The sequence below is a fragment of the Neomonachus schauinslandi genome, chromosome 5 (assembly GCF_002201575.2).
Source record: "Neomonachus schauinslandi chromosome 5, ASM220157v2, whole genome shotgun sequence".
In the NCBI taxonomy this organism is placed as follows: domain Eukaryota; kingdom Metazoa; phylum Chordata; class Mammalia; order Carnivora; family Phocidae; genus Neomonachus; species Neomonachus schauinslandi.
In genome coordinates, this window is record NC_058407.1 from 117,613,604 (window position 1) to 117,635,874 (window position 22,271).

The 22,271-nt window shown below is 36.0% G+C and overlaps 1 protein-coding gene and 1 pseudogene across 1 annotated transcript in view; one reads left to right on the top strand and one right to left on the bottom strand.

Annotated features, from left to right (window-relative positions):
- The window catches only part of MLLT10 (MLLT10 histone lysine methyltransferase DOT1L cofactor), a 223,585-nt gene that overhangs the window by 65,992 nt on the left and 135,322 nt on the right, over positions 1-22,271 (bottom strand). Inside the window, exon 10 of the mRNA XM_044915534.1 lies at positions 2,505-2,757. Coding sequence (XP_044771469.1) covers positions 2,505-2,757 — 253 coding nt within the window. The remainder of the gene's footprint in view (positions 1-2,504; positions 2,758-22,271) is intronic.
- LOC123324887 lies at positions 10,541-12,407 on the top strand (annotated as a pseudogene).

Here is a 22,271-nt window from a genome sequence, read left to right on the forward strand (position 1 = left end):
CAAAACATGGATTTAATAATAATGATTACATGGAACCTAGTCTATATACCTAGCCTTCTCCCAGTCCACTACCCATGGAGCTGCATAAAGAAACCAGCCACTAACATTCTTCTTGCTTTTATGAAAGTAAAATCACAGGAGAGGCACACTCATGAATCTCGCTCACAACTGCTTGTCTCCTCACTCTTTCAAGAACTTTAGTAGCCCACTATGTCATTATGAGATTAAAAGGTTCTTATCTACTTGGTAGAAAAAAATAATATGGCTGGGATGAAACAATAGTTTGGTCCACCATCCTAATTCACCAAACCGTGTCTTCATGCTCACCACATTAAGTGACAAGTGTTTAGACTCAGTTGTGACCACACATCTACTGTGTTTCATAAAACTTAAACTATATCATATTTTAACTAATGTATTTAAAAACAAAAGCTCAAAATAAAGTGTTTCATTGGAATGGAAGGGAAATTTCAAGCTAAGGGTTAAATTTTATTGCAGAGCACATTCAAAAGTAATCACACATAAATCCACCTAAATATTTACAACAGTATTTTTTCCTCACACACAAGAGAGAATTTAACTAAAGTCTCAAGGTTTTGAATTTTAAATTTTAAGCTTTTCTGAAATGGCTTATTAAGCAAGAACATTAGTAAGTCTAAAATTTAACTCTTTGAAGAGAATATCCATTTTATTCATTTACAAAATTATTTGTACCTATGTGAGCATTTTCAAGTTATGTCTATATAAAGAAACATACATATTAGGAAGCCATTTACATTACATCAATCATTTAAGGATAACTAATTTGCCACTTAATTAGCAACTATAAAGAAGTTCTTTATTATCCATTCTGATCTGTCACCATCTGTCTTTTTTCCACACATTTTTGTTTTTACAGCTGGTGTTAAAAGCTCACTACAGGGTAGCAAATACTTTCAAACATTTAGTATATGCAATACTTTCACATATATTTTCTAAAATTCACATACCACCTGCAATGAAAAAAATAAAACCAAGCATATTAAACACCCTACCTTTAAATATCAACTTTTAAAACTTTTATAGAATATTACCTCAGATATGAAAACATAATACATTCTATACCACGTCTCAACAGAGGCAGGAAAAGACAATTCAGCGTTGTAAATGTTAAGAAAACGAGGGATTTCTTTTCTAAATGGATTAGTACTTCAAAGATTAAAAACTGAAAAATGCAATTTTAACAGTGGAAAATAAGGTCTTAATTACATCAAAAGGATGATTAAATTCTTCTAATATCACATTCAAAATGTAAATAAAGTTACATTAAAAATAATTAAGGTTTTACGATTTATTTTCCACAGTGGCATAAAAATAACAACAAATATAAATTTATTAAAATAAAACAACAAATTTGGCATTGTATTTCTTTTCTACTTGTCTAATTCTTTGTAATTTAAGGCAAAAAAAAAAGTCTAGGATGTAAAAATCTTGAAGCACAAAATAACTTAGTTTAAAATATACAAATAAACTTTTTAATAAAAGATCAGCAGACTATGCAATCTCTCTATATATTCAAATTTTTATTATCAGCAAAAGCTTAAAGGAAAGAAAAAGACAATTTTTCCCCCTCATTTATTCCTAGGGGGCAAAAAAATGGGGGGAAGAGGCATTTATTGTATACTTTACTAATATATTTATCTCCAACAGTTTTTAACATTTATATTTCTCAAAATATTTATGTTCAAGTTAAAAACACAAAATAAAAACCTAGAACACAGGGCCAATGGACTGTAAAGTTAGCTGAGTTATTCTGTTCTCCATAAAATAAGGTTACCATATAAAATATAGCATGTCCAGTTAATCTTTAATTTTAGTTAAACAACAGGTTATTTTTTCAGTATAAATATATCCCATGCATTTATTTGGGACATACTTACACTGAAAAATAATTTGTTGTTAAACTGAAATTCAAAATTAAATGGGCATCTTGTTATAGTAGCCTTACCAAAAGATATGTACGCTTAGTAAAATTCAACTTTAAAATTCAAGCTTTATAATAAATGCATTAATAATTAAAAATTATTTACTGAGAACTATTTATATTCCCTACAAATTACCCAGTACTTGTTTACTTACTAAGAATATATGCTTTAACTATTTTAGTGTTTAATTAGGACAGGTAAGTGATAACAATTCATTAAAAAGAAAGACTGTTCTATAGAGCAGAAAGGAAAACTCCAGCTTTTATTGTTTTTTCTCCCCAAACTTAAACTTTATTCCACATCTATTTAAACATTAAAATTACAGTTCAGCTTTGGAAGCACATGTCATAACATAAAAGGTCCCAGAAACATTTTAACAAGGAACACTAGTCTTCGAAGTAATCTTACTACAGCAACTAATCATAAAATAATCTCCAATGATCCATCAGTTATAAATAAAAAATAAATTCTTTTACAAAACTTAACTGCTATTGATCATCGCAAGAACAATTATTTTAACTAAAACATCATAATTAATACCTTGCTGGAAAGGACTAGCTGCTGACACAGTCGTTCCTGGATTTCTTCCACCAGGCTTTCTTCCCCTTTGACCTGAGCTGTGAGCTGAAGATTTCTTCCCTTTGCCCTCTGACCCTCTAGCCTCTGAAACATCTTTTCCACTAGTTGTGTGCGCAGAGACTTCTTGGAAGTTTGCATTTGTAAATCGAGCTGCAGTATCCTCCAAGCGCTTCAATGATCCAGAAATAGAGTTGCTGCTAGTGCTCGTATAAGTCTAACATTTTCATTGAGAAAGGAAGTTGAAAAATAATTGATTAGATTTTGGCTGGGGGGGGCATATTAATAATAATAATTAGACTTGTAAGAAAAACATACAAAAGTTTCAGTTATAAAAGTGAGTCCACCTAAGAAAATCATGTAAAAACAATTATCTGAGTCTACTGCAAATACCTTCAAATTGCAGCAATTAGTAAAAGTACATATTAGTCATAGTTACTCAGCAACACACAGTAAGTAGTAATGAAGGAACTTGTCTCTCAAGCAACATCATTTTCAACAAGAAAAAACTACTTCCTAGTCATGAAATTAAAATCAGCTTTAATGTTCAGCACAAAGGCAACAATGAGAGAGAAATAAGGTGCTACAAATCATTAGAGGACTATATCCATGAGATTATAAGCACAGGTCAGAGCAAGAATTTTTAAAATTCAGGTGAAGTCTGCTTTTCAAACCAGAAAAGATTAAACCCTTTAAAATAGAAATCAGTCTCTTCCAAGTATTAAGATGAAAGAACAGTTATACTTCGCAGTTTAAGATTTTTAAAAATCAGAAGTATTATTATCCCCTATGGATTCTCAGTCATCCCCCTGATCCAGATATGTTAGGGAAAAATGCAAAATAAAGATCTGTTTAAACAATTAGTTTCCAGTTTTTAATAATCATTTTAAGACAAAGTATATGCAAATAATGGTAAATTAAACAACTATGAAAATGTGTTCTAACAGATGTACATTAATCAACACGCTTCAAAATAAAAGGCTTATAAGGTCCATTGGGTCAGGGATTTTTGTTGCCACTATTTAAGTTCACTAAATGCCTGAAAGACAAACAGCCCTGAATTTCTGTTGAATAAATAAATGAGTATTTTTCTGATACATCTATCTAAAATCTCTGATGTAATACAAATAAAAAATCTGAAAATAAAACTGAAATTTCCCACACATAACCACCACTCAAATATAAACCATCAGATAAAGGTGGAAAATGAGAAAGGAATGATAAAATCAGGTTTCAAAATGGTTGGCATTTTTAGCAAAATCAATGTTCAAAATGAGAAATGAAAGACTTCAAATGTTTTGAAAACCAAATACTCGTTACTACTACTTTTCTGCTACTTGCCCCCCATACCATCCTCCCCCCACATCATCTCACTGCCAAACAGATCTTAATCATTAAATACAAAAGACATTATCTCATAAAAAACAAATTACTATTCTCATAAGCAAGGGTCCACAAAAGAGAACAAAGTTCTCAAAGTAAGTTTTAGGAGAAAGCCAATCATGTTTAAGCTGATTAAACTTTGTGGATTACTTTAGAAACATGAACCTTTTCCATGCTGGGCAGGTCACTTTGGAAACCACACCACTTCACGTTTCAAATATATTCCTTTCTAATAACTCGAGTTGATCCTGAGGCTCTTCACCCCACTCATATACAAGCCTAGTGAAGTTTGAAAGTCATCTAGAGGCGCGCCTGGGTGGAGCAGTTGGTTAAGCACTCAACTCTTGGTTTTGGCTCAGGTCTTGAGATCAAGCCCTGTGTTGGGCTCCATGTTCAGCAGGGAGTCAATTGAGATGCTCTCTCCCTCTCACGTGTGCGCACACTCTATCTCCCTCTCTCTAAAACAAACAAATAAATCTTTAAAATAAATAAATAAATAAATAAAAGTCATCCAGTGATGTTCTTCATTCAGGTACTTTGTCCATATATCAAATAAGCAAAGAAGAAAAAACTAGGTGGAGAACCAAACATAGAAATATACTATCCATTTCTACATACCAATCTAAATTGGGGTTGGTCAATTTTCCCATTCATTTAATAGAATGTCCCTGCTTATCCCTGAAGTATAAGTATGTCCATAAATCCAAGGAAAATATGGCATATGGAAGAAAAGGTATTACAAAGAAAGGAATGAATGAAAATTAAGCAAATTTCAGTGACTAAAGTTGTATTAAGACAAGGCAATAGCATTTTAGTTTTTAAAAACTTAGACATCTTCTAACTTGAAAAGATATCAGAGATTTCTTAACAAGAAAAAATAAAGCTTTAGTTGAAGATTCTAACAGTTCTTTTAAAAAAAATTACACCTAACAACAAGGGAAAAAAGTCTATATGGTTTTACTCAAAGAGAGACCTCCAACCTTAACTCCACCTTTGTAAGTTAATTTAAGAATTTAAGAGTATCTGTTCCATAATACGCCGTTTAAATTATATGGAACTGGGGTGCCTGGGTGGCTCAGCTGGTTGAGCAGCTGCCTTCGGCTCGGGTCATGATCCCAGGGGCCTGGGATCGAGGCCCACGTCGGGCTCCCTGCTCAGCGGGGAGCCTGCTTCTCCCTCTCCCTCTGCCTGCCGCTCTGCCTACTTGTGCTCCCTCTTTATCTGTCAAATAAATAAATAAAATCTTAAAAATAAATGAATAAAAATTTTAAAATAAATAAATAAATTATATGGAACTGTGGAATTCCATTACAAACACACAATTCAGTCAAAATCAAGAGGTGGAAAAAGAAGTAAAAGGAGAGGGTATTGGGGAGGAGTTGAAAGAGACACAATGAATGCCATAAATCTGTTCTTTCCTCAGTTTCACAACCTAAGTAACTCTCATAGTATGAGCATCTCACTGCTCTGAGAGCAATTCTAGTGCTTAAAAATATACATTTTCGGGCGCCTGGGTGGCTCAGTTGGTTAGGCAACTGCCTTCGGCTCAGGTCATGATCCTGGAGTGCCGGGATCGAGTCCCGCATCGGGCTCCCTGCTCAGCGGGGAGCCTGCTTCTCCCTCTGACCCTCCCCCCTCTCATGTACTCTCTCTCATTCTCACTCTCTCACATAAATAAATAAAATCTTTAAAAATATATATATATATATATACACATTTTCCATGTAAATTAACCCATAAAATACAAACTAACTACTTCATTTGGTACTTGACTGATGAGGTTTTTTTTTTTTCTTTCCCTTTTCCACTAGAGATAAAATGGCATATTGGCCATATTGAGAGTCTCTGAGGAAATGAACAAGTACTTTGGTTTATATAGTGATTTACAGGCAACTTAATGAATCTTTTAAAACAAATATCTAGAAAATGTATGATTTTTGTTTTGTGGCTAGCTACAATTATTAGTCCTTAGGTAAGACGCAATGCCAATATACCTACTAAATAACATTCACTGGAGCAAAAAAATACACCCAACTTCAAAATATTTTAAATCAGACTCAGAATTCAAAATGACTCTATAATAGGCTAACCAAGAAATAGATTTTTTTCAAAAGTATGGCTGCCTTAGATTATTCTACAAAACTCTGTAATCCACATTCAGGAGAAAGAGGCAGAGGGAAGAGAAACAACCAACAGTTCTATCTTCCACCAGCATGATGAAATATAATAATGCTGGCTAAATATTTTTTAATTATGTAATATTCAAGTGTCTCATAAAAGCCACGAATTTTTTACTTAGCCAACTCTCAAAAATGAAGCACAGAAGGAATGAAGACTTAATTTAAAAGGGAGTTTGGGGAGGGGGATCAGTGAGCTGTGGGACAATGTTAAGCAGCCTAATTTACATGTTATTGCAATACCCAAAGGAAAGTAGGATGGAAAAAACATATACAAGAAACGAGCAGAAAAAAATTACAAAATTTGATGAAAAACAATAAACCTACCAATCAACTAACCCCAAGCACAAGAAACATGAAGAAAAATCCATGAATACACATCACAATCAAACTGCTTACCATTAAAAACCAACAATAAAGAGAAAATGATACAAGCAGTCAGGGAGTTCAAAGATAAAAATGAAAACAGATTTCTCATGGAAACAATGCAAGTTAGAAAACAAGAAGACAGGGGCGCCTGGGTGGCTCAGTTGGTTAAGCGACTGCCTTCGGCTCAGGTCATGATCCCAGGGTCCTGGGATCGAGCCCCACATCAGGCTCCCTGCTCGGTGGGAAGCCTGCTTCTCCCTCTGCCACTCCCCGTTTGTGTTCCCTCTCTCTCTGTCTCTCTCTCAATTAAATAAATAAATAAAATCTTTAAAAAAAAAAGAAAACAAAAAGACAAAGAGAAACAAACTATTAACCTAGAATTCTATACTGAGCTAAAATATCTTTCAAAAGCAAAGGCAAAATATAGTTGACCTGTAAACAACACCAGTTTGAACTGTATGGTTCCATTTATACACAGCTTTTTTCAATAAATACAGAACAGCACTGTAAATGTATTTTCTTTTCCTTATGATTTTCTTAACGTTTTTTCTCTAGCTTATTTTATTGTAAGAATACAGTATATAGGGGCACCTGGGTGGCTCAGTTGTTAAGTGTCTGTCTTCGGCTCGGGTCGTGATCCCAAGGTCCTGGGATTGAGCCCCGCATTGGGCTCCCTGCTCAGCAGGAAGCCTGCTTCTCCCTCTCCCCCTCCCCCTGCTTGTGTTCCTGCTGTCACTCTCTCTCTCTGTCAAATAAATAAAATCTTAAAAAAAAAAAAAAAGAACACAGTATATAATACATATAACATGCAAAATATGTGTTAACTATGTTATCAGTAAAACTTCCAGTCAACAGTAGGCTCTTAGAAGGTTTTTGGTTTTTTTTGTTTTTTTAAGATTTTATTTATTTATTTGACAGAGAGAGAGAGAGAGAGAGGGAACACAAGCAGGGGAGTGGGAAAGGGAGAAATAGGCTTCCTGCCAAGCAGGGAGCCCGATGCAGGGCTCAATTCCAGGACCCTGGGATCATGACATGAGCCTAAGGCAGATGCTTAACGACTGAGCCACCCACATGCCTCAGAAGTTAAGTTTTTGGTGAGTCAAAAGTTATATACAGATTCTTTTACTGTGCAGTGGTCCTAACCCCCACATTCTTCAAAGGTCAACTATAATTGCCATTCAGATAAAAAAGCTAAAAGAACTAACCACCAGTAAAGCAGTAATAGATAAATGCTGAAGGTTGCCTTTTAAGTAGAAGAAAAACAACAAAGGAAATGTGGATCTAAACAAATTAGGAACATTAGAAACAGTAATTACATGGGTAAATATAAAGGACATTTTAATTATTTAATCTATTTATAAGATAATTGATGGCTTAGACCAAATTAGTAACAATTGCAAGGTTTATAAAATATGTAAAAATATGACAAAAATAGCACAAACCCCAAAAAGGTAGGAATGCAAGTATGTAAACTGCTGAATTGTGTATTCTTATATAATACGTGAAATGGCATAATACCATTTGAAGGCAGACACTGATAAATTAAAAGATATTATGCCATAAAACCCAAGGCAATCAATAAAATAACAAAGAATTATTACTATTCAGCTACAATGGAATCATAAAATATATTCAATGAAAAAGAGAAAAAAAAAGATTAAATAGGCAAGAAAAAAGGATTAGCAAATGATTTAAATGCAACAATTATCAATCATATTATATGTAAATTAACTAAACACCCCAGTGAAAGGCAGAGATTGAAATACTGCAAAAAGAAACTCAAGACTATAAGCTGCCAAAAGAAACCCATTTTAAATATAAAGACACAAAGATTAAAAGTATGAGTGTGGGAAAGAAAGTATCAATCCAACACTAATTAAAACAAAGCTGAATTCACAATATTAGTATCAGACAAAATAAATTTCAAAACAAGGAATATGGCCAGGATAAAGAAACCTATTAATCAAGAGGATATCAAAATCTGAAACACTTTTACACCTAATAAGAGACCTTCAAAATACGGGGCGCCTGGGTGGCTCAGTTGGTTAAGCGACTGCCTTCGGCTCAGGTCATGATCCTGGAGTCCCGGGATCGAGTCCCGCATCGGGCTCTCTGCTCGGCGGGGAGTCTGCTTCTCCCTCTGACCCTCCTCCCTCTCATGCTCTCTGTCTCTCATTCTCTCTCTCTCAAAAAAAAAAAAAAAAAATTTTTAAAAAAAAAAAAAAAAAAAAGAGACCTTCAAAATAAAACTGATAGAATAGATAAAATTGGGAAAATTGGGAAATCCATAACTACAGTAAGAGAGATCTAAATCCTCTTCTCAATAACTGAACAAGTACACAGGAAAATACATATATATATATATATATATAAATAAGCATACAGAGACTTTAACAGTATAAATCAACTTAACTTACATTTACAGAATAACTCCGTATAATAGGAGCAGAGTGAATACACGTTCTTTTCAGAGGTACACAGAAAATTAAACAAGATAATCCATGCATAAAGAATTTGCATAAAGAAAAGTATCAGAGAATTTTTTAAGATTTTATTCATTTATTTATTTGAGAGAGAGAGAGAGAGCACATGAGAGGGGGTAGGGTCAGAAGAAGAAGCAGACTCCCTGCCGAGCAGGGAGCCCGATGCGGGACTCGATCCCGGGACTCCAGGATCATGACCTGAGCCGAAGGCAGTCACTTAAGCAACTGAGCCACCCGGGCGCCCCTGTGTCACTTTTTTTAAATCTCAGAAAACTTAAAAGAAATTATATAACACAAAGATATTAAATTAGAAATCAGTGACAAGAAGATATATGAAAAGTCCCCAATGTTTCAAAAGTAAATACCACACTTCTAAGTAACCCCTGGATCAAAGAGAAATCAAAAGGAAACCACAAGGTATTTGTTCAACTAAATAAAAACAAAAATACAATGTATCAAAATTCAGAAGTGGTGCTTAGAATGAAGTGTGTAGCATCAAATGCCTATGTTAACACTTCTGGGACTCTGGTCCAGCATGTAGAAAACTTAGAGAAGAGATGAGAAGGGATAAGGGAGGGGGGGGGTGGGAAGGGGACAAGAAAATAGAGATGCAAAATTTGAAGCAAGAATGACTACGAATGTCCCAAATTAGTGTCAGAAACTATACCACAAATGCAGGAAGCTCTGAGAATACCAAATAAGACAAATGTCCCCCAAAAAAACAAACAAAAAAACCAAGGCATATCATATTCAAACTGCACAAAATCAAAAATATAAGAAAAAATTCTGAAAGAAGCTGGAAGGGAAAAAAGCCTTAGCCATGAAGTAGGAAAGATAAGAATTACATCTGACTTCTCAAAAATAATGCAAGCAAGAAAAGAGTGATGTGAAATATTTAAAGTTTTGAGAGGAGGAAAAAAAAGAACTAGCATTCTATACACTGCAAAATTACCCTTCAAAAGTGAAAAACAAAGACTCTCAGATAAATAAAAATTGAGGGAATTTGTTGCCAATAGGCCTACCTTGCATGAAATGTGAAAAGAAGTTCTTCAGAGAGTAGGAAATGATAACAGGTCGGAAACATGGATTTGCATAAAGAAAAGTATCAGAGAATGAATCCAATGAAGGTAAAATAAAAATTTTGACTTTTTCTTATATTTAATCTAACAATGTTCAAAATGGTAGCAACAATATATTTGATTATATAGTCTTATGCATATATATGCTTATATATGTTTCTGTATAAGTGAAATGAATGACAGCATTGACAGAAAAGATGGGAGGGAGGAATTAGGATTATTTTCTCACTGTAAGGTACTTGTACTATTGTGAAGTGGGATAATATTATTTGAAAGTAAACTTGGATTAGCTATAAATATATACTGCACAAAGTAGGGCAACTACGAAAAAAAGTAAAATTGAGATGTCAGAGAAAATGGAATCATAAAAGAAAAACCTCAATTAAAACCCTTAGAGGGAGCCTCGCCTCTCCCCTTCCACCCACCGCCAGGCACCCCCCAGAAGTTGTACTTGCTATGCTGCTTTCCCTCTCCCACAATACCTTGTGCTCTTCCCTTTCCAGCTAGAGCCTGGCAGAATGGCTCCTGCAACGGGTGGCGAGAAGGGCCATTTCGCCATCAACAAGGTAGTGACCACAGAACACACCATCAACATTCATAAGCACATCCAGAGAGTGGGTTTCAAGAAGCTTGCCCCTCATGCACTCAAAGAGATCCAGAAATTTGCCATGAAGGGGATGGGAACTCCAGAGGTGCGCACTGACACCAGGCTCAACAAAACTGTCTGAGCCAAAGGAATGAGGAATGTTCCATAATGTATCTGTGTGCAGTTGTCCAGCAACTATAATGAGGATGAAGATTCATCAAACAAGCTCTACACGTTGGTTACCTATGTACCAGTCACCACTTTCAAAAATCTACAGACAGGGACACCTGGATGGCTCAGTCGTTAAGCGTCTGCCTTCGGCTCAGGTCATGATCCCAGGGTCCTGGGATCAAGCCCCACTTTGGGCTCCCTGCTGGGCGGGAAGCCTGCTTCTCCCTCTCCCACTCCTCCTGCTTGTGTTCCCTCTCTCACTGTGTCTCTGTCAAATAAATAAATAAAATCTTTAAAAAAAAAAAATCTACAGACAGTTAATGTGGATGAGAACTAATCACTGATTGTCAAAGTATAAAACTGAAAACAAAACAAAACAAAAACAAAACCCCAAGAAGTAGAAAACATTTGGAAGACAAAAACAGGAACAAAGATAAAGAGCAAGAAATAGAAAAGAGAAACAAATTTGGTAGATATTAACCTCACTGTATCAATAGAGCAAGGAAAGTTTTCAGGAATAAGGAGTGACACTGCATAATGATAAAGATGTCAATACTGCAACTTCTTGACAGAACAATCCTTAATGTGTATGTGCCTAACACCAGAAGATCAAAATACATGATGCAAAAACTGACAGAACTGCAAGGAGAAACAGATGAATCCACTCTTAGAGATGCAGGTTTTAACACTCTTCTTTCAGAAATGGATATATCCCCCAGGCAGAAAATCAGTGAGGACATAACTGAAGTCAACACCACCATTAATCAACTGTATATAAATGCTATCTATAGACTACTTTATTCAATATCAGCACAATATATATTCTCCTGAAGCTCTCATGAAACATTCATCAAGATACACTACACTTGGGGCCATAAACACACCTCAACAAATCTTAAAGAACAGAGATCATAGAATTGTGCTCTCAGACCAAAATGAAATTAAACTAGAAATCAATTAACAGAAAGACAGCTAGAAAATCCCAGAATGCCTAGGTTAAACAACATACTTTTACATAACACAAGTCAAAGAAAGCTCAAGAGAAATATTATTAACTAAAATATTATTAACTAAATGACAATGAAAATACAACCTAAAATTTGTGGGGTGCAGCAAAAGCATTGCTTAGAGTGCTTAGAGATGTAGTAAATCTATCTATTAGAAAAGAAGAAAGAAGGAAAAAAACAAAAAAAAAAAAAAGAAAAGAAGAAAGACCTTAAATCAATACGCTAAGCTTCCTCTTTAGGAAACAAAAAACAAATTAACTCAAAATAAAAAGAAATAATGAAAACTAAAGCAGAAATCAAAGAAATTAAAGCAGGAAATCAATAGAAAAAAAAAAAAAATCAACAGATCCAAAAGCTGGTTCTTTGAAAAGATGGATAAAATTGATAAACCTCTGGCTAGTACAATTAGAAAAGTGAGACAAAACACAAATTGCTAATATCAGAAATCAAAGAGGGGACATAACTATATATCCCACAGACATTAAAAGGATCATCAAGGAATATTATCAACAACTCAAAGACCACAAATTTGATAACCTAGAGGAAATGGACGCACCCTTGAAAGATACAAGCTGCCCAACTCACACAAGAAGAATCAGACAATGTGAATAGGTTTATATCTATTTAAAAATTGAGGGGGGTGTGGCGCCTGGGTGGCACAGTTGGTTGAGCATCTGACTATTGGTTTCAGTTCAGATCGTGATCTCAGGGTCATGGGGTTGAGCCCCATGTCAGGCCCCGAGCTGAGTGCGGAGTCTCCTTGGGTTTCTCTCTCCCTCTTCCTCTGCTCCACCCAACTCCATATGCACGCTCTCTCTCAAATCAATCAATCAATCAATCTTTAAAAGAAATTTGAGGGGAGCCTGGCTGACTCTTGAACATGTGACTCTTGATCTCCGGGTTGGAAGTTCAAGCCCCAGGCTGGGTATAGAGATTACTTAAAAATAAAATCTTAAAAAAAGAAACTGAATCAATCATTAATAATCCCTCAAAACAGAAAGCACCAGGCCCAGATGGGTTCACTGGTAAATTCTACCACACATTTAAGGAAGAAATTATACCAATTTTCTACAATCTTGTTCAGAAGATATAAGCTGAGGGAATACCTCCTACTTCATGACAGGAGGCCAATATTACTCTAATACCAAAACAAAAATTACAAGAAAGAAAACAACAGAACAACATCTCTCAAGAAATCAATTAATGTAATCCATCATATCAACAAGATAAAGAAGAAAAATCATATGTCATATCAATAGTTACAAAAAAAGCATTTGGGGGGGGCGCCTGGGTGGCTCAGTCGGTTAAACGGCTGCCTTCAGCTCAGGCCATGATCCCAGGTCCTGGGAGCAAGCCCCGCATCGGGCTCCTTGCTCAGCAGAGAGCCTGCTTCTCCCTCTCCCTCTGGCTGCCTCTCTGCCTACTTGTGCTCTCTATCTCTCTGTCAAATAAATAAAATCTTTAAGACAAAACAAAACAAAAAAAGCATTTGGGGTGCCTAAGTGACTCAGTCGGTTCAGTGTCCAATTCTGGTTTCAGCTCAGGTCATGATCTCAGTTGGGTTCTGCACTCAGGATGGAGTCTGCCTGGGATTCTCTCTCTCCCTCTCCTTCTGCCCCTAGCCCCACCGGCACTCTCCCTCTCTCAATAAATTAATTAAATCCTTAAAAAAAAGCATTTAACGAAGTATAACACCCATTCAAAATAAAAACTCTCAGAAAACTAGGAATAAAAGGGGAACTTCCTCAACTTGATAAAGAATATATATAAAAAGCTAACATCATGCTTAATGGTGAGAAACTAGGTTTCCCACTAATATCAGGAACAAAGCAAGGATGACTCCTCTCTCACCACTGCATTTCAACATCATTCTGGAAGTCCTAGTTTATATAAAAAGACAAGAAAAGGAAATAAAATATACACTGCCTGGGAAGAAGGAAATGAAAGTGTCTTTTTTCAGAGAGGACATGATTGTCTACATAGAAAATCTAAAATTACTGACCAAAAACCTCCTGGAACTAGTAAGTGATTATGTAAAAACTGCAGAACAAAAGGTTAATATAAAAAAGAAAAACTGGGGCATCTGGGTGGCTCAGTCAGTTAAGTGTCCAACTCTTGATTTCGGCTCAGGTCATGATCTCAGGGTTGTGAGATCAAGCCCCCTGTCAGGCTGGACATGGAGCCTGCTTAAGAATCTCTCTCTTTCCTTCTCCCAATGTTGCCCTCTGCCTTGAAAGAAAAAAGAAAAGAGAAAAGAAAAGAAAAATTGCTTTCATATATACTAACAGGGAACAAGTGGAATTTTAAATTAAAAACACAATACCATTCACAATACCACCTCCAAAAATTAAATAAAGTTTAAATCTAATAGAATATGTATAAGGTTAAGGTCTATATGAGAAAAACAACAAAACTTCTATGAACAAAATCAAAGAACTAAATAAATGAAGATATATCCCAACTTCAGAGTAAAACTTAATATTGTCAAGATGTCAGTTCCTCCCAACTTGATCTGCAGATTCAATACAATCTCTTTTTTTCTCTAAAGATTTATTTATTTGCGAGAGGGAGAGCGCATGCGTGTGTGTGGCTCCTGCCCACAGTAGGGGGGAGGGGCAGAGGAAGAGAGAATCCTGAAGCCTACTCCCTATGCGTGGCTCAATCCTGGGACCGAGCCGAAATCAAGAGTTGGCCACTCAACTGACTAAGCCACCCAGGCATCCCGAGATTCAATACAATTTCAATCAAAATTCCAGCAAATTATTTGTGGATACGGACAAACTGATTCTAAAGCATGTATATGAAAAAGCAAAAGAATAGCTAACACAAGGTCAAGAATGTTTAAGTACTGACATTACTCGATTTCAGACTTCTTTTAAAGCTACAGTAATGTAAATAGTGTAGTGCTGTTGAAAAAATTAACAGATCAATGGAACTGATAAGAGAGTTCAGAAACAGACCCACGTAAATACGATCAATTGATTTTTTAAAAAGATTCATTTATTTATTTTATTTTTTTTTTTTTTTTAAAGATTTTATTTATTTATTTGAGCCAGAGAGAATGAGAGAGAGAGAGAGAGCACATGAGAGGGGGGAGGGTCAGAGGGAGAAGCAGGCTCCCTGCCGAGCAGGGAGCCCGATGCGGGACTCGATCCAGGGACTCCAGGATCATGACCTGAGCTAAAGGCAGTCGCTTAACCAACTGAGCCACCCAGGCGCCCCTCATTTATTTATTTTAGAGAGAAAGAGCAGCAGCGGGAGGGACAGAGGGAAAGAGAATCCTGATGCAGACTTCCCCGCTGAGCGAGGAGCCCAATGCAGGGGCTCAATCCCAGAACCCTGAGATCATGACCTGAGCTGATACCAAGAGTTGGCCACTTAACTGACTGAACCACCCAGCTCAGCCCCAACCGATTTTTAACAAAGGTGCAAAAGCAATATAATGGAACTAAGACAGGCTTTTCAATAAAGAGTGCCAGAACTGAATATCCATATGCAAAAAATGAATCTAGACACAGAGTTTATTTACAGCCTTCACAAAAATTAACTAAAAATGTATCACAGATCTAAAGGTAAAACACAAACTATAAATCTCCTAGAACATAGGAGAAAATAAGCATAATTTTGGGTTTGGCAATGACTTTTCAGATGTAACACCAAAAGTACAATCCATGAAAGAAAGAATTGGTACTCTGAACTTAATTAAAATTAAAAACTTCTGCTCTGCAAAAGACATAGTCAAGAAAAGGAAAAGATAAGCCACAGGCTGTAGGAAAATATTTGGAAAAGACATATCTGACATTTTGCACAAAAACTATGACAAATAATACTAAAATTTGTATGGAGCCACAAAATACTCCAAATAGCCAAAGCAATCTTAAAAAAAGAAGAATAAAGCTGGAATATCACAATTCCAGATCTCAATATCTACTACAAAGCTGTTGTAATCAAAACACTATGGTACTGGTACAAAAACAGACACACCTATCAATAGAACTGAAAAGAGAACACAGAAATAAACCCATGCCTCCATGGTCAATTAATCTATGACAAAGGGGAAAAGACAGTGGCTTCAATAAATGGTGCTGAAGGGGCACCTGGGTGCCTCAGTTGGTTAAGCATCTGCCTTAGGCTCAGGTCAAGAACCCAGGGTGGTCCAGGGATCGAGCCCCTAGGCTCCCTGCTCAGTGGGGAGTCTGCTTCTCCCTCTCCCTCTGCCCCTCCCCTGCTCGTGCTGGCATGCACTCTCTCTCTCTCAAATAAATAAAATCTAAATAAATTAGTTAATAAATGAATGGTGCTGAAACTGGATGGCTACATTCAAAAGGATGAAACTGGACCACTTTCTTACATACACAAAAATAAACTCAATAGGTTAAAGACCTAAATGTGAGACCTAAAACCAGAAAATTCCTAGAAGAAAACATAGGCCATAGAAACATTTTTCTGGATATGTCTCCTCAGGCAGGGAAAATAAAAGCAAAAATAAACTATTGGGGCTACATCATAATAAAAAGCTTTTGCAAATAAAAGGAAATCATTTATAAAACATAAAGGTAACCTATTGCATAAGAGTGTCTCTGTCAATGATATATTTGACAAGGGGTTAATATCCAAAATATATAAAGAAGTTATTCAACTCAACACCAAAAAAAAAAAAGTGATTGAAAAATGGACAGAAGATCTGAATAAACATTTTTCCAAAGAAGACATACAGATGGGCAACAGACACATGAAAAGATGCCAAACGTCACTAATCATCAGGGAAATATGCAAATCAAAAACAATGAGATATCACCTCACACCTATCAGAATGGCTAGAATCAAAAGGACAAGAAATAACAAGTGTTGGCAAAGATGTGGAGAAGAAGGAATCTTTGTGCACTGTTGGTGGGAATGTAAATTGTTATAACCACAGCGGAAAACAGTACAGAAGTTCCTCAAAAAATTAAAAACAGAATTCAGAAGACAACTAAATTACCTTTTTATTTACATAAATTTTTCTATTCCTCAAAAGAAAATTAAAAATAGAAATGCCACATGATCCAATAATTCCACTACTGGGTATCTGGTACCCAAAGAAAACAAAAATGCTAATTCAAAAAGATAAATGCACATCCTATGCTTATACCAGCTTTATTTACAAGAGCCAAGATATGGAAGCAACCCAAGTGGCCACTGATATATGAATAAAGAAGATGTGGTATATATACATATATGGAATAGGAAGGAATACACACTGGAATATTATGCAGCCATATAAAAGAATGAGAACTTGCCATTTGCAACAGCATAGATGAACCTACAGGATATTATTACACTAAGTGAAATAAGTCAGACAAAGACAAATACCTATGATTTCCTTATGTGTCGAATCTAAAAAATAAATGAATAAGCAAGCAAAAAGCAGAATTAGACCTATAAATACAGAGAACAAACTGATGGTTATCAAAAAGGAGGGACATGGGGGATAAGCAAAATGGGTAAAGAGGAGTGGGAGATACAGGCTTCCAATTATGGAAAGAATACATTATGGGAATTAAAAGATACAGCATAGGGAATATAGTCAATAGCATTTTAATAGTATTATATGGTGACAGATGGTAGCTACCCTTGTAGTGAGCAAGTATGACATACAGAGTTGCTGAATCACTCACTAGGTTGTACAGCTGAAACTAATGCAACATTGTGTTGTCAACTGTACTCTAAGAAGAGACATATCTGATAAAAAAGACTTATCCAAAATATATAAAGAACTCTTAAAAGTCAACAATAAGAAAACAAATGAACTGATTTTAAAAAGAGCCAGAAACCTTGACACCTCATCAAAGAAGATATACAGAGAGCAAGTAAGCACAAGTAAAGAAGCTCCACATCCTATGTCAGCAGAGGAATGGAAATTTAAACAATGAGATACCACTACACACCTATTATGATGGCCAATATCCAGAACAATGACAACACCAAATTCTCGTGAGGATGTAGAGAAAAAGGAACTCTCAAATCATTGCTGGTGGGAATGTCAAATGATTCAGGCACTTTGGAAGACAGTTTGACACTTTCTTAAAAAATTAAACATACTCCTACCATATTTTCCCACAATCACACTCTTTGGTATTTACCCAAAGGAAGTGAAAAATTATGTCCACACAAAAACCTGCACAAGGATGTTTATAGAAGCCTTATTCACAATTGCCAAAACTTGAAAGCAACCAAGATGTCCTTTTTTAGGTAAATGGATACATAAACTGTGGTATATCCAATCAATAAAGTATTATTCAGTCCTAGAAAGAAATCAGTCATCAAGCCTTGGAAAGACATGGAAGAATCTTAAATGCATATTACTAAGTGAAAAAAGCCAGCCAGAAAAGGGTACATACTGTAAGATTCCAACTACATGACATTTTGGAAAAGGCAAAAGTATGGGCATAGTAAAAAGATCAGTGGCTGCCAGGGGCTGGAGGATGGGAGGGATAATAGTTGGAAAACAGAGGATATTTTGGGCAGTGATATTCTATGATACTATCATGGTGGATACATGTCATTATACATATATCCAAACCATAGAACATACAACACCAAGAGTGAATCCTAATATGAACTATGAACTTTGGGTGATAATTATATGTCAATGTAGGTTCACGGATAGTAACAAATTTACCACTTTGTTGAGGGGTGTTGATATCAGGGGAGGCTATATATGTGTGGGAATAGGGGATATAAAGGATATCTCAGTACCTTCCTCTCAATTTTGCTGTGAACCTGAAACTGCTCTAAAAAATGTCTTAAAATGTTTTTTTTAAAAAAGACATGGACAGACCATGAGACACTATGGACTCTGAGAAACAAACTGAGGGTTCTAGAGAGGAGGAGGGTGGGGGGATGGGTTAGCCTGGAGATAGGTATTAAAGAGGGCACGTATTGAATGAAGCACTGGGTGTTATATGCAAACAATGAGTCATGGAACACTACATCAAAAACTAATGATGTAATGTATGGTGATTAACATAACATAATAAAATAAAACTTAAAAAAAGACATGAAGGAAACTTTAAAGCATATTACTACATTAAAGAAGTCAATCTGAATAAGCTACATACTGTATGATTCCAACTATATATATAACATTTTAGAAAAGGTAAAAACTATGGAGATAGTAAAAAGATTAGTGGTTGTTGGGCTTGACAGGAAAGGGGAATAAACAGGCAGGACACAAAGAATTTTCAGGGTAGTGAAACTATTCTGTAGGATACCATGTCATTAAATATTTGTAAAAACCCATTGAATACAACATACAACACCAAAAGTGAACCCTAATGTCAACTATGGACTTTGGGCAATAATGATGTTTCAGTGTAGGTTCACAGCTTGTAATAAATGTACCACTCTGATAGTGGGGGAGGATGTGTATGTGTGGTGATAGAGGCTACATTGGAAATCTCTGTACTTTCCACTCAGTTTTGCTGCGAATCTGAAACTGCTCTAAAAAATGAAGATTAGTAGCTGCCAGAGGCAAGGGAGGAGATGGGGAGCGGGGGGGAATGGATGAACTGGTTTTGTTTTGGTTTAAGTTCAAATAAGCTGCATTTTAAAAAAATAAATAAATAAGAGCTAGTTGTCTGCCACTCAAGCAAAATTTCCACACCCACACAGCACTTAAATCTACCCATTATCTATTCCTTCTTTAATTTTTATGTGTGGGAACTTCTTTTGGGTGTTCACTTCCTAAAAATGGAAATGCACAAATTTACTTACAAATTCTCAAAGTTCAGGGGCGCCTGGGTGGCTCAGATGGTTAAGCGTCTGCCTTCGGCTCAGGTCATAATCCCAGGGTCCTGCGATCGAGCCCCACATAGGGCTCCTGGCTCAGCGGGGAGCCTGTTTCTCCCTCTCCCTCTGCCTCTCTCCCTGCTCATGCTCGCTCTCTCTCCCTCTCCCCCTCTATCTCTGTGTCTCAAATGAATAAAAAAAATTAAAAAAAAAACAACAAATTCTCAAAGTTGAGTATTTACAAAAATGTCAGTGCAAAACACGTATCTGCAGGTTCTAAACTAGAAAGTATGATTCCATTCTTACTGAATAGACAACACTGCTATAAAAAAGTTTATTAATTTTTTAAAACTGCCTATATATCAGAAAAAAGAAAGGCCTCAAATAAATTCTATCATCTTATACCTTAAAAAATTAGAAAAAGAAGAATGGAGTAAACCCCAAAGTAAGAAATAGGAAGGAAAAAATAAAATCAGAGCAGAAAACTAAAACTACTGAAAACTAAAATACAAAACATTAAGATCAACAGAGAAAATCAATGAATACAAAAGCTAATAATTTAAGATCAATAAAATTCAAAACCTCTAGCCAGCCTAGATTAGAAAAGAAAAAAGATACCAATTGCCAAAGGTACCTCAAGAAGAAATAGATAACCTAAATAGTCCTCTATTAAAGAAATGGAATTATAGTTTAAAATCCTTCTCAAGGAAAACTCTACGCCCAGATGGCTTTAAAAGTAAATTCTACTGGGGGGGGGGAACTGGAGGGGGAGACGAACCATGAGAGACGATGGACTCTGAGAAACAAACTGAGGGTTCTAGAGGGGAGGGAGGTGGGGGGATGGGTTAGCCTGGTGATGGGTATTAAAGAGGGCACGTTCTGCATGGAGCACTGGGTGTTATACGCAAACAATGAATCATGGAACACTACATCAAAAACTAATGATGTAATGTATGCTGATTAACATAATAAAAAAATAATAAAAAAGTAAATTCTACCAAACATTAAGAAGTAATACCAAATCTAGACATACTCTTCCAGAAAACTGAACAAAAGTGAACATTTGGCAACTCATTCTGAGGCCAGCATTATTTTGTAACCCAATCCAAAGACAGTCTAAGAAAACTACAGGGGCGCCTCGGTGGCTCAGTCAGTTAAGCATCTGACTCTTGATTTCAGTTCAGGTCATGATCTCAGGGTCTTGAGTTCAAGCCCTCATTCAGGCTCCGCTCAGGATAGAGTCAGCTTGAGATTCTCTCTCTCCCTCCCTCTGCCTCTCTGCCCCTCCCCAGACTCTCGTGCACTCCTTCTCAAAATAAATAAATGAAATCTTTAAAAAAAAAAAAAAAGGAAAAGAGCACTACAGGCCAAGATCCCTCATGAACACAGATGCAAAAATTCCTTTAAATTTCAAAAAGCTGAATTCAATAATATATAAAAATGGTAATATCATCAAGGCCAGGTGGGATATATCCCAGGAATGCAAGTTTGGCTTAACGGGGGGGGATCAATCAATGTACTTCACCTCATTAACAGATTAAAAAAGAAAAAAAAACCTATCATATCTATCAAAATATGAAGAAAACTGATTTGACAAAATCTAATATCCATGGCTGATAAAAACTCTCAGCAAATTAGGAACAGAAGGAAACTTCCTAAACATCATATATAAGGTTAAAAGATTACTTTTCCCCTGGGACACCTGGGTGGTTGAGTTAAGTGTGGGATTCTTGATTTTGGCTCAGGTCATGATCTCAGGGTCATGAGATCGAGCCCCTCTCATGGGGCTCCATGCCCAGCATAGAGCCTACTTAAGATTCTCTCCCTCTGCCCCTACCCCTGCTCATGTTCTCCCTATCTCTAAAATAAATAAAATCTTTAAAAAAAAATATTATTTCCCCCCTAATATCAAGAACAAAGCAAAGATGCTCACTCTCACCACTTAAATATTTAACAATATAATAAGAAATTAGGGGCAGATCAGAAAGGATAAAGTACAACTATCTTATTTGTAGTGGCCATGATCATCTATGAAGAAAATCCCATGGAATCAATTAAGCTACTGGAAATAAATTTTCAGCAAGTTTGCAAGGTACCAGATAACCATGAAAAATTTAAAAATGTATTTCTATGTACTAATAAGGAACAATCAGAAATTGACATTTTATTTTTTTTAAGATTTTATTTATTTATTTGAGAGAGAGAGAGAGAGAGAGTGAGAGAGGGAACACAAGCAGGGGGAGTGGGAAAGGGAGAAGCAGGCTTCCCGCCGAGCAGGGAGCCTGATGCGGGGCTTGATCCCAGGACCCTGGGATCATGACCTGAGCCGAAGGCAGACACTTAACGACTGAGCCACCCAGGTGCCCCAGAAATTGACATTTTAAAAAAAGATCCTAATAGCATCAAAAAACATCAAATATTTAGGAATAGAGCTGAAAAAAGATGTAAAAAACCTGCACATTTGTTGCTAAGATAAAGACTTAAATAAATGAAGAGATGTACTCTTTTCATGAATCAGAAGACTCGATATTGTTAAGACATCAATTCTCCCTCAAAATGATTTGTAGACTCAATGCAGCTTAAATCAAAATACAGGCAATTTTATTTCTACAACTTAACAATCTGATTCTAAAATTCACATAAAAACAGAACGTAAAATAGCCATAATGACTTTGAAAGAGAAGAACAAAGTCGGAAGATGGATCC